Source organism: Leuresthes tenuis, unplaced genomic scaffold (genome assembly GCF_036924035.1).
Source record: "Leuresthes tenuis unplaced genomic scaffold, fLeuTen1.0.hap1 SCAF_14, whole genome shotgun sequence".
Classification (NCBI taxonomy): Eukaryota; Metazoa; Chordata; class Actinopteri; order Atheriniformes; family Atherinopsidae; genus Leuresthes; species Leuresthes tenuis.
The window spans coordinates 2467534-2484576 of NW_027325368.1; the positions used below are offsets into that span (position 1 = coordinate 2467534).

The 17043-nt window shown below is 41.6% G+C and overlaps 2 protein-coding genes across 3 annotated transcripts in view; one reads left to right on the top strand and one right to left on the bottom strand.

Moving 5' to 3' along the window:
* The window catches only part of larp4b (La ribonucleoprotein 4B), a 347997-nt gene that overhangs the window by 34256 nt on the left and 296698 nt on the right, over nucleotides 1-17043 (bottom strand). The window lies entirely within an intron of this gene.
* zmynd11 (zinc finger, MYND-type containing 11) overlaps nucleotides 1-17043 on the top strand; it is a 38781-nt gene that overhangs the window by 16481 nt on the left and 5257 nt on the right. For both annotated transcript variants that reach the window (XM_072363393.1, XM_072363394.1), the window contains exons 6-15: nucleotides 1592-1669; nucleotides 2157-2249; nucleotides 2794-2881; nucleotides 5130-5185; nucleotides 5271-5348; nucleotides 5672-5790; nucleotides 14246-14537; nucleotides 14858-14932; nucleotides 15522-15800; nucleotides 15872-16066. In XM_072363393.1, the coding sequence (XP_072219494.1) occupies nucleotides 1592-1669; nucleotides 2157-2249; nucleotides 2794-2881; nucleotides 5130-5185; nucleotides 5271-5348; nucleotides 5672-5790; nucleotides 14246-14537; nucleotides 14858-14932; nucleotides 15522-15800; nucleotides 15872-16066 (1353 nt within the window). The remainder of the gene's footprint in view (nucleotides 1-1591; nucleotides 1670-2156; nucleotides 2250-2793; nucleotides 2882-5129; nucleotides 5186-5270; nucleotides 5349-5671; nucleotides 5791-14245; nucleotides 14538-14857; nucleotides 14933-15521; nucleotides 15801-15871; nucleotides 16067-17043) is intronic.

The following is a 17043-nucleotide window of genomic DNA, read 5'->3' on the forward strand; positions in this document are numbered from 1 at the left end:
TGGGTCTCCCCCGGGTCTCCTCCCAGTGGGACGGGCCCAGAACACCTCCCCAGGGAGGCGTCCAGGAGGCATCCTAACCAGATGCCACCTCATCTGACTCCTCTCAATGCGGAGGAGCAGCGGTTCTACTCCGAGCCCCTCCCGGATGACTGAGCTTCTCACCCTATCTCTAAGGGAGGCCCAGACCCCCTGCGGAGGAAACCCATTTCGGACGCTTGTATTCGCGATCTCGTTCTTTCGGTCTCTCCCCACAGCTCCTGACCATAGGTGAGGGGAGGAACCGGTAAATAGAGAGCTTCGCCTTCTGGCTCAGCTCCTTCTTCACAGACGGGTCGGTGCAGAGCAACACTGCAGACGCCGCACCGATCCATTCGTCCCTCACTGTGAACAAGACCCCGAGATACTGGAACTCCTCCACTTGGGGAAGGATCTCATTCCTACAGTCTGTGGTCGTCATGCTGCATTCAAAGGCAGCTGGGAAATCTGTGCTTTAAAGCTTTTTCTGGGTGTTTTGTTTCAGAGCTGCAGCAAAGTAACAGAGAAAGTGTCTTTTCTTCTTCTTCTGTCACCAGCGCCGTGTTCACATGGACCAACCTCATTGGTTGGAGGATCTCATTCCCGACCCTACTCCCGACTTCTTTTAGCAAGCGAGCAACTTTATTCATTTATATATGTAAAACCAAAGTGATCGCACATGAAAGAAGGAAAATGACCAGTTTGTCACTGGAGCTTGAACTGATCTGCAGACCCTGGTGGGAGCGAAGGACTGCAGCAGATCGGCCGGATAAAAAGGAGCCGTTTCACTTCACACTTCATCTCCCAGAATTAGTTTGTAATGAAGCAATGAAGGAGGCCTAAAATCTGGCTGCTGCATCGTGAACGAGCCGCAGTCTGCAGAGTGAGACGGTTCCAGCGTAATCCAACCCAGAGGGTGTGAAGATTTAAGGACGGAGCTTATCTGGCTGTAAAACTTTAAAGCTCAATTATTTTAACCCCCAAAGCAGTGATGACTGACCTCTGGTAAGGTGCAAGTGAAGAGAGGTCAACACACAGACTACTGCCCTGAATACCAGGAGGAAATGACACTTCTTCTTCTTCTTCTTCTCGTTAAAATGTAAACCATTTAAAGCCGTCCAGAGGAGGCTGAAGGAAGCATGCAGCAGTATGTTAAAGGGGGGGGAATAGACCTGAGAATCATCAGCATACGGGTGGAAACTGACCTCATGCTTCTGCTCAGTAGTCCCAGGTGGAGGAAGACAAAGAGAAAACAGCTGGAAAAGAAGAAGAAGAATGAGGAGGAAATAACAGAGATGGTGTGAAATCTCATGTGTAAAAGTGAAGCTGCACCTGATTGGTCGAGCAGAAAGGGGGCGTGTCTCCAGTCGTCCAATTAAACGGCTAAAACCCGCACAGAAACATTCTGATTCCTCTTTTCACCTCATCTCTTTGAATGTTGTCGTAATTTATGACAAAAAAAGACCTGCAGCGAACAAATGAGAAATGAAAGAATAGATATTTGTGTAAGTTCTCTGGTGAGAAGGTCCATTCAGAGCCTGATGTGTTCATCTGTTTCCCTCCTTGTGTCCCTCAGGGCAGTAAAAAGAAGAACCTGAACAAACAGGAGATGTGTAAATACCTGCGCTTCATTGTCCAGCGAATGAAGGAGAGGGTGAGAAAAGCCACTCTTTTTCCACCTGTAGCTGCTGTTAAATGCTTTAAACTGTATGTTTAAAATAAATAATAATTGTTCTAACACCTGGAGGACATTTAAATTCTTGAGCAGCATTTTCAGTGTTTTATGCAGCTGACACTCAGCTTTATACTAAACTTTGTACTTTCTTAGCCTGGAAGCTGGAGCTGCTTCTGTATGTTGTGTTAAGTTGAATTAAACCTTAAGTCTGGTTCATTTTCATCCTGTTTCTTCATCTGTTCTCCGTCTGTTCATCCCTCTCTTTGCTCACCTCCTCCAGCCCTCTCCTTTGAATAAGCCTGATTCATAAACCTCTCTCTCTCTCATCTTCCCTCATATCAAAGCCTTAAAGTCTCATCATTAACCCTGCCTCCTCACTCCTTTCCCCCCCTCTTCACCTCCCTCTAACACCCAGGCTTCTCATTATGGGACTGCATTAAATCCCTGTTCCTGCTCTACTTTGCAGGCAGTGGACCTGAACAAAAAAGGCAAAGACACTAAGCACCCCATGTACAGACGACTGATCCACACTGCACTGGATGTCTCCAACATCCAAGAGGTAACAGCCAAGCTCCTGCTCCATGTTTGCCTTCACAGATATTGATCACCTGATATCTGCAGTTGGACGCATCGGGCCGAGCTCGGTGATGTGTTGTGGGAACTAAGAGAAGGAGCAGGTGGAAGAAGCCAAAGGCTGCAGAAGAGGAGCTTGTTAGCTGCAGTTTTATCTGTAAACACTGAGATGGAGCCTCTCTGTGTGACATCATCAGCTGCTAAGCTACAAAAAACGCCTCAAAAGTTTCTTTTATTTTGTTATTTATCTACTGCAATGATTTAGATTTTCAATTCAGTTTTATTTATATAGCGCCAGATTACAACAAATGTCATCTCAAGGCACTTAAGTGTGAGCGATTCATGCAGAAACAGGTGATGATGGAAATATTCAGGTTAAAAAAAGGCATCTAGTTACCTGTTGGATTTTGAAAATGTGTATTTTCTGCCTGTTTGTTTTGTTTTAATTCCACCAAAGACACACAACCTGCATGTGTGTTTGTCCTCTTTTTTTCTAACTTTCACTCCGTTTCCATGTGTTTGACTCTCAGAACCTCTCTGAAGGAAAGTATAAAAGCTTCGAGGAGTTCAAAGCAGACGCCCAGCTGATTGTTCACAACACTGCCATCCTGTATGGAGGTGGGTCAGAGCTGTTAGCCGTGCTGTTAGCAACAGTTAGCAAACTTTGCAATGAAAACAATTTGTCTGTTTTCAGTCTTAAAACCAGGACTTTTGCACTTTGTTGCACATTTTGAAGCTATAACATCCTCTCACTCTGCTCCCGTGCACTCCTCCTCTCACTCTGCGCCCGTGCACTCCTCCTCTCACTCTGCGCCCGTGCACTCCTCCTCTCACTCTTCACCCGTGCACTCCTCCTCTCACTCTGCGCCCGTGCACTCCTCCTCTCACTCTGCCCCCGTGCACTCCTCCTCTCACTCTGCCCCCGTGCACTCCTCTTCTCACTCTGCGCCCGTGCACTCCTCCTCTCACTCTTCACCCGTGCACTCCTCCTCTCACTCTGCCCCCGTGCACTCCTCTTCTCACTCTGCGCCCGTGCACTCCTCCTCTCACTCTTCGCCCGTGAACTCCTCCTCTCACTCTGCGCCCGTGCACTCCTCCTCTCACTCTGCGCCCGTGCACTCCTCCTCTCACTCTGCGCCCGTGCACTCCTCCTCTCACTCTGCCCCCGTGCACTCCTCCTCTCACTCTGCGCCCGTGCACTCCTCCTCTCACTCTGCCCCCGTGCACTCCTCCTCTCACTCTGCGCCCGTGCACTCCTCCTCTCACTCTGCGCCCGTGCACTCCTCCTCTCACTCTGCGCCCGTGCACTCCTCCTCTCACTCTGCGCCCGTGCACTCCTCCTCTCACTCTGCCCCCGTGCACTCCTCCTCTCACTCTGCCCCCGTGCACTCCTCCTCTCACTCTTCGCCCGTGCACTCCTCCTCTCACTCTGCGCCCGTGCACTCCTCCTCTCACTCTGCGCCCGTGCACTCCTCCTCTCACTCTGCCCCCGTGCACTCCTCCTCTCACTCTGCCCCCGTGCACTCCTCCTCTCACTCTGCCCCCGTGCACTCCTCCTCTCACTCTGCCCCCGTGCACTCCTCCTCTCACTCTGCGCCCGTGCACTCCTCCTCTCACTCTGCGCCCGTGCACTCCTCCTCTCACTCTGCGCCCGTGCACTCCTCCTCTCACTCTGCCCCCGTGCACTCCTCCCCTCACTCTGCGCCCGTGCACTCGTCCTCTCACTCTGCGCCCGTGCACTCGTCCTCTCACTCTGCTCCCGTGCACTCCTCCTCTCACTCTGCACCCGTGCACTCCTCCCCTCACTCTGCGCCCGTGCACTCCTCCTCTCACTCTACGCCCGTGCACTCCTCCTCTCACTCTGCACCCGTGCACTCCTCCCCTCACTCTGCACCCGTGCACTCCTCCTCTCACTCTGCTCCCGTGCACTCCTCCTCTCACTCTTCACCCGTGCACTCGTCCTCTCACTCTGCGCCCGTGCACTCCTCCTCTCACTCTGCTCCCGTGCACTCGTCCCCTCACTCTGCTCCCGTGCACTCGTCCCCTCACTCTGCTCCCGTGCACTCGTCCTCTCACTCTGCTCCCGTGCACTCGTCCTCTCACTCTGCCCCCGTGCACTCCTCCTCTCACTCTGCCCCCGTGCACTCGTCCTCTCACTCTGCTCCCGTGCACTCGTCCCCTCACTCTGCTCCCGTGCACTCGTCCCCACACTCTTCACCCGTGCACTCCTCCCCTCACTCTGCGCCCGTGCACTCGTCCTCTCACTCTGCGCCCGTGCACTCGTCCTCTCACTCTGCGCCCGTGCACTCCTCCTCTCACTCTGCTCCCGTGCACTCCTCCTCTCACTCTTCACCCGTGCACTCGTCCTCTCACTCTGCTCCCGTGCACTCGTCCCCTCACTCTGCTCCCGTGCACTCCTCCTCTCACTCTGCTCCCGTGCACTCCTCCTCTCACTCTTCACCCGTGCACTCGTCCTCTCACTCTGCTCCCGTGCACTCGTCCTCTCACTCTGCTCCCGTGCACTCGTCCTCTCACTCTGCTCCCGTGCACTCGTCCTCTCACTCTGCACTCCTCCTCTCACTCTTCACCCGTGCACTCCTCCTCTCACTCTGCACACGTGCACTCCTCCTCTCACTCTGCTCCCGTGCACTCGTCCTCTCACTCTGCCCCCGTGCACTCCTCCTCTCACTCTGCGCCCGTGCACTCGTCCTCTCACTCTGCCCCCGTGCACTCCTCCTCTCACTCTGCACCCATCAAGTTGCTTCAGGACTGAGTTTTTTCTCTACCTTTTCAAACCAAACTGACAAAAAGCAGAAAGAAACTCTTTAAATTTGAACTCTTTAATCTGTCCTTTTGTCTCCTGCAGTTCACAGCGACCAGGCAGAAATCGCACGGCTGCTGTTCAGTGACACGTGCCATGAGGTATCATCACTTCTTACAGCAGTCAACATCATTTCTGTTTTTATCCCTGTTCTCCTGCTCATTCAGGTTCTCTTCTCTTTTCCAGCTGAATGAGTTGTTGTTGTGTAAGAACTGTTTCTACCTGTCGAACGCTCGGCCAGACAACTGGTTCTGTTATCCCTGCGTGAGTATAAACAAAATAAAATACAACTTCTCTGAGACGAGTGGGGTTTCTTTAAAGGGGACATAGTTATACGATGTGGTTTGGATGCACTTCTTCTCCATAAATCCGTTTAATTTTGAGGAATTGGGACTTTTTAGGAGCTCAATAGTAGGTTTTATTTAAGCTACGTTCACATAAACAGCCGACACTGAGCGGGTTCTGTTTGCAGAGGAAGTGGAACCAAGTCGAGCTGCAGCATGCAGAGAAAAACATGCCTTCAGTTGTGGTCTGGCCTCTTACTCTTTGATTAATATGCGTTCTGTCCTGATGTGCCACCTCTGCAGAGCCCCAGTCATGACCTGGTGTGGGCCAAGATGAAGGGCTTTGGTTACTGGCCGGCCAAAGTCCTTCAGCGGGAGGACAACCAGGTGGACGTTCGCTTCTTCGGGCATCAGCACCAGAGGTTAGCACAGCTGTTCTGTTCGATAAAGCCTTTCACATGAGAAAAAATGCTTTTAGTCTGTTAAACTATCTACTTTTCTGTAGTTAACTGGCCAAACAAAATGCTTTTAGTCTGTTAAACTATCTACTTTTCTGTAGTTAACTGGCCAAACAAAATGCTTTTAGTCTGTTAAACTATCTACTTTTTCTGTAGTTAACTGGCCAAACAAAAAGCTTTTAGTCTGTTAAACTATCTACTTTTTCTGTAGTTAACTGGCCAAACAAAAAGCTTTTAGTCTGTTAAACTATCTACTTTTTCTGTAGTTAACTCGCCAAACAAAAAGCTTTTAGTCTGTTAAACTATCTACTTTTTCTGTAGTTAACTGGCCAAACAAAAAGCTTTTAGTCTGTTAAACTATCTACTTTTTCTGTAGTTAACTCGCCAAACAAAAAGCTTTTAGTCTGTTAAACTATCTACTTTTTCTGTAGTTAACTCGCCAAACAAAAAGCTTTTAGTCTGTTAAACTATCTACTTTTTCTGTAGTTAACTGGCCAAACAAAATGCTTTTAGTCTGTTAAACTATCTACTTTTTCTGTAGTTAACTGGCCAAACAAAATGCTTTTAGTCTGTTAAACTATCTACTTTTTCTGTAGTTAACTGGCCAAACAAAATGCTTTTAGTCTGTTAAACTATCTACTTTTCTGTAGTTAACTGGCCAAACAAAATGCTTTTAGTCTGTTAAACTATCTACTTTTTCTGTAGTTAACTCGCCAAACAAAAAGCTTTTAGTCTGTTAAACTATCTACTTTTTCTGTAGTTAACTGGCCAAACAAAATGCTTTTAGTCTGTTAAACTATCTACTTTTTCTGTAGTTAACTGGCCAAACAAAATGCTTTTAATCTGTTAAACTATCTACTTTTCTGTAGTTAACTGGCCAAACAAAATGCTTTTAGTCTGTTAAACTATCTACTTTTTTTGTAGTTAACTGGCCAAACAAAATGCTTTTAGTCTGTTAAACTATCTACTTTTTCTGTAGTTAACTGGCCAAACAAAATGCTTTTAGTCTGTTAAACTATCTACTTTTCTGTAGTTAACTGGCCAAACAAAATGCTTTTATTCTGTTAAACCATCTACTTTTTCTGTAGTTAACTGGCCAAACAAAATGCTTTTAGTCTGTTAAACTATCTACTTTTCTGTAGTTAACTGGCCAAACAAAAAGCTTTTAGTCTGTTAAACTATCTACTTTTTCTGTAGTTAACTGGCCAAACAAAAAGCTTTTAGTCTGTTAAACTATCTACTTTTCTGTAGTTAACTGGCCAAACAAAATGCTTTTAGTCTGTTAAACTATCTACTTTTCTGTAGTTAACTGGCCAAACAAAAAGCTTTTAGTCTGTTAAACTATCTACTTTTTCTGTAGTTAACTGGCCAAACAAAATGCTTTTAATCTGTTAAACTATCTACTTTTTCTGTAGTTAACTGGCCAAACAAAAAGCTTTTAGTCTGTTAAACTATCTACTTTTCTGTAGTTAACTGGCCAAACAAAAAGCTTTTAGTCTGTTAAACTATCTACTTTTTCTGTAGTTAACTGGCCAAACAAAATGCTTTTAGTCTGTTAAACTATCTACTTTTTCTGTAGTTAACTGGCCAAACAAAAAGCTTTTAGTCTGTTAAACTATCTACTTTTCTGTAGTTAACTGGCCAAACAAAAAGCTTTTAGTCTGTTAAACTATCTACTTTTTTTGTAGTTAACTGGCCAAACAAAATGCTTTTAGTCTGTTAAACTATCTACTTTTTCTGTAGTTAACTGGCCAAACAAAATGCTTTTAGTCTGTTAAACTATCTACTTTTCTGTAGTTAACTGGCCAAACAAAAAGCTTTTAGTCTGTTAAACTATCTACTTTTTCTGTAGTTAACTGGCCAAACAAAATGCTTTTAGTCTGTTAAACTATCTACTTTTTCTGTAGTTAACTGGCCAAACAAAAAGCTTTTAGTCTGTTAAACTATCTACTTTTCTGTAGTTAACTGGCCAAACAAAAAGCTTTTAGTCTGTTAAACTATCTACTTTTTTTGTAGTTAACTGGCCAAACAAAATGCTTTTAGTCTGTTAAACTATCTACTTTTCTGTAGTTAACTGGCCAAACAAAATGCTTTTAGTCTGTTAAACTATCTACTTTTCTGTAGTTAACTGGCCAAACAAAATGCTTTTAGTCTGTTAAACTATCTACTTTTCTGTAGTTAACTGGCCAAACAAAATGCTTTTAGTCTGTTAAACTATCTACTTTTTCTGTAGTTAACTGGCCAAACAAAATGCTTTTAGTCTGTTAAACTATCTACTTTTCTGTAGTTAACTGGCCAAACAAAAAGCTTTTAGTCTGTTAAACTATCTACTTTTCTGTAGTTAACTGGCCAAACAAAAAGCTTTTAGTCTGTTAAACTATCTACTTTTTCTGTAGTTAACTGGCCAAACAAAAAGCTTTTAGTCTGTTAAACTATCTACTTTTCTGTAGTTAACTGGCCAAACAAAATGCTTTTAGTCTGTTAAACTATCTACTTTTTCTGTAGTTAACTGGCCAAACAAAAAGCTTTTAGTCTGTTAAACTATCTACTTTTCTGTAGTTAACTGGCCAAACAAAAAGCTTTTAGTCTGTTAAACTATCTACTTTTTCTGTAGTTAACTGGCCAAACAAAAAGCTTTTAGTCTGTTAAACTATCTACTTTTTCTGTAGTTAACTGGCCAAACAAAAAGCTTTTAGTCTGTTAAACTATCTACTTTTTCTGTAGTTAACTGGCCAAACAAAATGCTTTTAGTCTGTTAAACTATCTACTTTTCTGTAGTTAACTGGTCAAACAAAAAGCTTTTAGTCTGTTAAACTATCTACTTTTTCTGTAGTTAACTGGCCAAACAAAAAGCTTTTAGTCTGTTAAACTATCTACTTTTTCTGTAGTTAACTGGCCAAACAAAAAGCTTTTAGTCTGTTAAACTATCTACTTTTCTGTAGTTAACTGGCCAAACAAAATGCTTTTAGTCTGTTAAACTATCTACTTTTTCTGTAGTTAACTGGCCAAACAAAAAGCTTTTAGTCTGTTAAACTATCTACTTTTCTGTAGTTAACTGGCCAAACAAAAAGCTTTTAGTCTGTTAAACTATCTACTTTTTCTGTAGTTAACTGGCCAAACAAAATGCTTTTAGTCTGTTAAACTATCTACTTTTTCTGTAGTTAACTGGCCAAACAAAATGCTTTTAGTCTGTTAAACTATCTACTTTTTCTGTAGTTAACTGGCCAAACAAAAAGCTTTTAGTCTGTTAAACTATCTACTTTTCTGTAGTTAACTGGCCAAACAAAAAGCTTTTAGTCTGTTAAACTATCTACTTTTTCTGTAGTTAACTGGCCAAACAAAAAGCTTTTAGTCTGTTAAACTATCTACTTTTTCTGTAGTTAACTGGCCAAACAAAAAGCTTTTAGTCTGTTAAACTATCTACTTTTTTTGTAGTTAACTGGCCAAACAAAATGCTTTTAGTCTGTTAAACTATCTACTTTTCTGTAGTTAACTGGCCAAACAAAATGCTTTTAGTCTGTTAAACTATCTACTTTTTCTGTAGTTAACTGGCCAAACAAAATGCTTTTAGTCTGTTAAACTATCTACTTTTTCTGTAGTTAACTGGCCAAACAAAATGCTTTTAGTCTGTTAAACTATCTACTTTTTCTGTAGTTAACTGGCCAAACAAAATGCTTTTAGTCTGTTAAACTATCTACTTTTCTGTAGTTAACTGGCCAAACAAAAAGCTTTTAGTCTGTTAAACTATCTACTTTTTCTGTAGTTAACTGGCCAAACAAAAAGCTTTTAGTCTGTTAAACTATCTACTTTTTCTGTAGTTAACTGGCCAAACAAAATGCTTTTAGTCTGTTAAACTATCTACTTTTCTGTAGTTAACTGGCCAAACAAAAAGCTTTTAGTCTGTTAAACTATCTACTTTTTCTGTAGTTAACTGGCCAAACAAAATGCTTTTAGTCTGTTAAACTATCTACTTTTTCTGTAGTTAACTGGCCAAACAAAATGCTTTTAGTCTGTTAAACTATCTACTTTTCTGTAGTTAACTGGCCAAACAAAATGCTTTTAGTCTGTTAAACTATCTACTTTTTCTGTAGTTAACTGGCCAAACAAAATGCTTTTAGTCTGTTAAACTATCTACTTTTTCTGTAGTTAACTGGCCAAACAAAATGCTTTTAGTCTGTTAAACTATCTACTTTTTCTGTAGTTAACTGGCCAAACAAAAAGCTTTTAGTCTGTTAAACTATCTACTTTTCTGTAGTTAACTGGCCAAACAAAAAGCTTTTAGTCTGTTAAACTATCTACTTTTTTTGTAGTTAACTGGCCAAACAAAATGCTTTTAGTCTGTTAAACTATCTACTTTTTTTGTAGTTAACTGGCCAAACAAAAAGCTTTTAGTCTGTTAAACTATCTACTTTTTTTGTAGTTAACTGGCCAAACAAAATGCTTTTAGTCTGTTAAACTATCTACTTTTTTTGTAGTTAACTGGCCAAACAAAAAGCTTTTAGTCTGTTAAACTATCTACTTTTTCTGTAGTTAACTGGCCAAACAAAATGCTTTTAGTCTGTTAAACTATCTACTTTTTCTGTAGTTAACTGGCCAAAGAAAAAGCTTTTAGTCTGTTAAACTATCTACTTTTTCTGTAGTTAACTGGCCAAACAAAATGCTTTTAGTCTGTTAAACTATCTACTTTTCTGTAGTTAACTGGCCAAACAAAATGCTTTTAGTCTGTTAAACTATCTACTTTTTTTGTAGTTAACTGGCCAAACAAAAAGCTTTTAGTCTGTTAAACTATCTACTTTTTCTGTAGTTAACTGGCCAAACAAAATGCTTTTAGTCTGTTAAACTATCTACTTTTTCTGTAGTTAACTGGCCAAAGAAAAAGCTTTTAGTCTGTTAAACTATCTACTTTTTCTGTAGTTAACTGGCCAAACAAAATGCTTTTAGTCTGTTAAACTATCTACTTTTCTGTAGTTAACTGGCCAAACAAAATGCTTTTAGTCTGTTAAACTATCTACTTTTTCTGTAGTTAACTGGCCAAACAAAATGCTTTTAGTCTGTTAAACTATCTACTTTTTCTGTAGTTAACTGGCCAAACAAAATGCTTTTAGTCTGTTAAACTATCTACTTTTTCTGTAGTTAACTGGCCAAACAAAAAGCTTTTAGTCTGTTAAACTATCTACTTTTCTGTAGTTAACTGGCCAAACAAAAAGCTTTTAGTCTGTTAAACTATCTACTTTTTCTGTAGTTAACTGACCAAACAAAAAGCTTTTAGTCTGTTAAACTATCTACTTTTCTGTAGTTAACTGGCCAAACAAAAAGCTTTTAGTCTGTTAAACTATCTACTTTTTCTGTAGTTAACTGGCCAAACAAAATGCTTTTAGTCTGTTAAACTATCTACTTTTTCTGTAGTTAACTGGCCAAAGAAAAAGCTTTTAGTCTGTTAAACTATCTACTTTTTCTGTAGTTAACTGGCCAAACAAAATGCTTTTAGTCTGTTAAACTATCTACTTTTCTGTAGTTAACTGGCCAAACAAAATGCTTTTAGTCTGTTAAACTATCTACTTTTTCTGTAGTTAACTGGCCAAACAAAATGCTTTTAGTCTGTTAAACTATCTACTTTTTCTGTAGTTAACTGGCCAAACAAAATGCTTTTAGTCTGTTAAACTATCTACTTTTTCTGTAGTTAACTGGCCAAACAAAAAGCTTTTAGTCTGTTAAACTATCTACTTTTCTGTAGTTAACTGGCCAAACAAAAAGCTTTTAGTCTGTTAAACTATCTACTTTTTCTGTAGTTAACTGGCCAAACAAAAAGCTTTTAGTCTGTTAAACTATCTACTTTTCTGTAGTTAACTGGCCAAACAAAAAGCTTTTAGTCTGTTAAACTATCTACTTTTTCTGTAGTTAACTGGCCAAACAAAAAGCTTTTAGTCTGTTAAACTATCTACTTTTTCTGTAGTTAACTGGCCAAACAAAAAGCTTTTAGTCTGTTAAACTATCTACTTTTTTTGTAGTTAACTGGCCAAACAAAATGCTTTTAGTCTGTTAAACTATCTACTTTTCTGTAGTTAACTGGCCAAACAAAATGCTTTTAGTCTGTTAAACTATCTACTTTTTCTGTAGTTAACTGGCCAAACAAAATGCTTTTAGTCTGTTAAACTATCTACTTTTTCTGTAGTTAACTGGCCAAACAAAATGCTTTTAGTCTGTTAAACTATCTACTTTTTCTGTAGTTAACTGGCCAAACAAAATGCTTTTAGTCTGTTAAACTATCTACTTTTCTGTAGTTAACTGGCCAAACAAAAAGCTTTTAGTCTGTTAAACTATCTACTTTTTCTGTAGTTAACTGGCCAAACAAAAAGCTTTTAGTCTGTTAAACTATCTACTTTTTCTGTAGTTAACTGGCCAAACAAAATGCTTTTAGTCTGTTAAACTATCTACTTTTCTGTAGTTAACTGGCCAAACAAAAAGCTTTTAGTCTGTTAAACTATCTACTTTTTCTGTAGTTAACTGGCCAAACAAAAAGCTTTTAGTCTGTTAAACTATCTACTTTTTCTGTAGTTAACTGGCCAAACAAAATGCTTTTAGTCTGTTAAACTATCTACTTTTCTGTAGTTAACTGGCCAAACAAAAAGCTTTTAGTCTGTTAAACTATCTACTTTTTCTGTAGTTAACTGGCCAAACAAAATGCTTTTAGTCTGTTAAACTATCTACTTTTTCTGTAGTTAACTGGCCAAACAAAATGCTTTTAGTCTGTTAAACTATCTACTTTTCTGTAGTTAACTGGCCAAACAAAATGCTTTTAGTCTGTTAAACTATCTACTTTTTCTGTAGTTAACTGGCCAAACAAAATGCTTTTAGTCTGTTAAACTATCTACTTTTTCTGTAGTTAACTGGCCAAACAAAATGCTTTTAGTCTGTTAAACTATCTACTTTTTCTGTAGTTAACTGGCCAAACAAAAAGCTTTTAGTCTGTTAAACTATCTACTTTTCTGTAGTTAACTGGCCAAACAAAAAGCTTTTAGTCTGTTAAACTATCTACTTTTTTTGTAGTTAACTGGCCAAACAAAATGCTTTTAGTCTGTTAAACTATCTACTTTTTTTGTAGTTAACTGGCCAAACAAAAAGCTTTTAGTCTGTTAAACTATCTACTTTTTCTGTAGTTAACTGGCCAAACAAAATGCTTTTAGTCTGTTAAACTATCTACTTTTCTGTAGTTAACTGGCCAAAGAAAAAGCTTTTAGTCTGTTAAACTATCTACTTTTTCTGTAGTTAACTGGCCAAACAAAATGCTTTTAGTCTGTTAAACTATCTACTTTTCTGTAGTTAACTGGCCAAACAAAATGCTTTTAGTCTGTTAAACTATCTACTTTTTCTGTAGTTAACTGGCCAAACAAAAAGCTTTTAGTCTGTTAAACTATCTACTTTTTTTGTAGTTAACTGGCCAAACAAAATGCTTTTAGTCTGTTAAACTATCTACTTTTTTTGTAGTTAACTGGCCAAACAAAAAGCTTTTAGTCTGTTAAACTATCTACTTTTTCTGTAGTTAACTGGCCAAACAAAATGCTTTTAGTCTGTTAAACTATCTACTTTTTCTGTAGTTAACTGGCCAAACAAAATGCTTTTAGTCTGTTAAACTATCTACTTTTTTGTAGTTAACTGGCCAAACAAAATGCTTTTAGTCTGTTAAACTATCTACTTTTTCTGTAGTTAACTGGCCAAACAAAAAGCTTTTAGTCTGTTAAACTATCTACTTTTCTGTAGTTAACTGGCCAAACAAAATGCTTTTAGTCTGTTAAACTATCTACTTTTTTGTAGTTAACTGGCCAAACAAAATGCTTTTAGTCTGTTAAACTATCTACTTTTCTGTAGTTAACTGGCCAAACAAAATGCTTTTAGTCTGTTAAACTATCTACTTTTCTGTAGTTAACTGGCCAAACAAAATGCTTTTAGTCTGTTAAACTATCTACTTTTCTGTAGTTAACTGGCCAAACAAAATGCTTTTAGTCTGTTAAACTATCTACTTTTCTGTAGTTAACTGGCCAAACAAAATGCTTTTTGTCTGTTAAACTATCTACTTTTTCTGTAGTTAACTGGCCAAACAAAATGCTTTTAGTCTGTTAAACTATCTACTTTTCTGTAGTTAACTGGCCAAACAAAATGCTTTTTGTCTGTTAAACTATCTACTTTTTCTGTAGTTAACTGGCCAAACAAAATGCTTTTAGTCTGTTAAACTATCTACTTTTTCTGTAGTTAACTGGCCAAACAAAGTGTCCTGTGAACAATGAATGGGCCGTGGTAGAAAAGGCTGCCACCTGTCGGACATTTGTTAGGTTTCAGAGAAACGCCAGTCTGTGTTACAGAAGGATCGGCCGTTTGCAACGCTCTGAAACAGTCCTGCATGGTCAATCTTTATCCTCTGCAGAGCCTGGATCCCTGCAGACAACATCCAGGACATCAAGGTGAGCGTTCAGCAGCTGCAGGTGAAGCGCAGCAACGGCTGGAAGAAGGCGTGCGAGGAGCTGGAGGTCTACCAGCGCTTCCTGAGGGAGGGACGCTTCTGGAAAATGAAGATGGAGGACGGCCCTCAGCCACACCAACAGAACCAGAACCAACGGCAGCAGCAGGAGGAAGTCAGTGGGAGGACGGACCGGCTGGAGCGGACAGACGAAGCAGAGTCCAGCATCTCCTCCACCAGCAACGAGCAGGTCCGCCATGTGAGTGCCACAAATACAGAAATCCTCTTTTCTGCCTTTTCTGGAGTCTTAAAACCTATAAAATGAATTATTTTGACGATGAATCAGCTGTTGTGTGTATTTCTCTCTGCTCACATCCAGCTGCAGACTCACTAAAACACATTAAACTACATGTGGTTTGGTCTAAAACTTGGTAATATGATAAATTTGTTTTAAAGGTTTGAAGGAGAGTCTCAGAATATGGAAACATTCTGTTTCTGTCTGCATTCTGATATAAAAGAAACTTATTCTGCAGTCATGTCCCACTGATCCGGTTCGGTTCTTATGTTTAATCTCTGCAGCTCAAAGGAAGCCAGGAGCCCAAGGCCAAGAAAAGCCGCCGGTCTCAAATAGTCGAGCCCAAAGAGGAAACCAGTGTAAGCAAAACTAAAACTTATTTTCAGGTATTTGTGTTCGATTATCAACCAAAAACTAAATAAAAATCATGTGATTGCATGTGTGGGGGTGGGGGGGAGGGGTGGGCTCAGTAACATCTGGAACAAAACACCAAAAAACAGCCAGTAAACAAAGTGAGCCTGGAACAAAGTGAGCCTGGAACAAGGTGAGCCTGGAACAAGGTGAGCCTGGAACAGAGCGAGCCTGGAACAGAGCGAGCCTGGAACAGAGCGAGCCTGGAACAGAGCGAGCCTGGAACAGAGCGAGCCTGGAACAGAGGGAGCCTGGAACAGAGCGAGCCTGGAACCAGCCGGTTCTTTCTCAGTTTGGAGTTTGCTTTGACTCGTTCTCGGGTCTGAATAGTTGTAAAGATAGAACGGAGCCAGTGGAAAAACAGCAGGAAAGTGCTCCAAATCTCCCAGAACGCGACTCATTTCAGTGCTGTCGAAGCCCCAGACCGGGTGTGTAAACCCTGAGAATAAAACGCTTTTTCTCACGGCAGAACGGTCAGGAAACCTGTCATTTCTTAACCTTGGTGTAAAAGTTTGCCTCTGTCTGACCCCTTTAAAGGACCCGGAGCCAGAGATGGAGGCGGTCAGCTCCAGCCAGGAGATCCCGGTGTCCTCGGCGCCCCAGCAGCCCGAGAAGCTGTCGGTGTCCACGCAGACGAAGAAGGCGAGCGGCGGGTCGCCGCGCACGCTGCACCGCGGCACCCAGACCAACAGCGACGTGGCCTGCCAGAACATGTGCCACGAGAAGTACACCAAGGTCTTCAACGACGTGAAGGAGATGATGAAGGCCGACAACAAGAGGGAGACGGAGCGGGTGGTCAGAGAAGCTCTGGAGAAGGTAGGTTGGGTGGATGTTTAAGGGCGGCGAGGGCGACCTTTGACCCGCTCTGACCCGCTCTGACCTTTCAGCTCCGGGCCGAGATGGAGGAGGAGAAGCGGCAGGCGGTGAGCAAGGCGGTGTCCGGGGCTCAGGCCGAGATGGAGAGGAAGTGCAAGCAGGTGAAGGAGAAGTGTAAAGAGGAGCTGGTGGAGGAGGTGGAGGAGGTGAAGAAGCTGGTGGCCCAACACAAGCAGCTCATCTCCCAGACCAAGAAGAAGCAGTGGGTGAGTTCAGCAGATAGGACCGGTTAGCTGGTGTTTAAACGCACCGATGTGGGTTAACCAGGTTAACCAGGTGAGGTTAACCAGGTTAACCAGGTGAGGTTAACCTGGGATAGAAGCTGAATGCATGAAGATGAGCAGCCGCTCTGCAGTGTGGCGTCGGGGGAGGCGGAGTCAGGCCAAGCCTGACCGGGGGCTCACAACCCGCCGTTTGTACTTCTTCTGCCGCCGGAAGCGGCCAAAGGGGCGGGGCTTATATGTATAGCAACCAGCAGATATATAAATAATCCATCCATACATTGGTTCCCTCTTTCACCATGGATCCTACTCTGGGCCTTCTTTGTTTCTTTGTGTTTGCGCTCTGCCGTTTTCCGCTTTTTTCCACCTTTTTTTCCCGCCTTTTTTCGGCCTTTTTTTCCACCTTTTTTTTGCCCTTTTTTCCGCCTTTTTTTCCCGCCTTTTTTTCCACCTTTTTTTTGCCCTTTTTTCTGCCTTTTTTTCCGCATTTTTCCCACTTTTTTGCCTTTTTTCCGCCTTTTTTCTACCTTTTTTCCACCTTTTTTCCCCGCATTTTTTTCCACCTTTTTTCTACATTTTTTCCCACCCTTTTCCGCCTTTTTTCAACCTTTTTTTTGCCTTTTTTCCGCATTTTTTCCCACCTTTTTTCAACCTTTTTTCCACCTTTTTTTCCACCTTTTTTCCACCTTTCTTTCCACATTTTTTTCCGCCTTTTTTCTGCCTTTTTTCCGCCTTCGGAATCCAGATCGGCCCTAATTGGCTGTCGTCGCGTAGCGTCACTGCTCATTTGCATAAAGTTGAGCCTTTCTCAACTCTTGAAGCTCACAAAGCTCAACGCCGGCCACTCATGGACGCCAGCTTACATTGAAAATGAGCGGCAGCTGGCCGCTCACGCTGCTTTTGGCGTGAGCCCCCGGTTAGACAGTGATAGATTATATTTGGGCGTCCATCCTGTGGCAGAT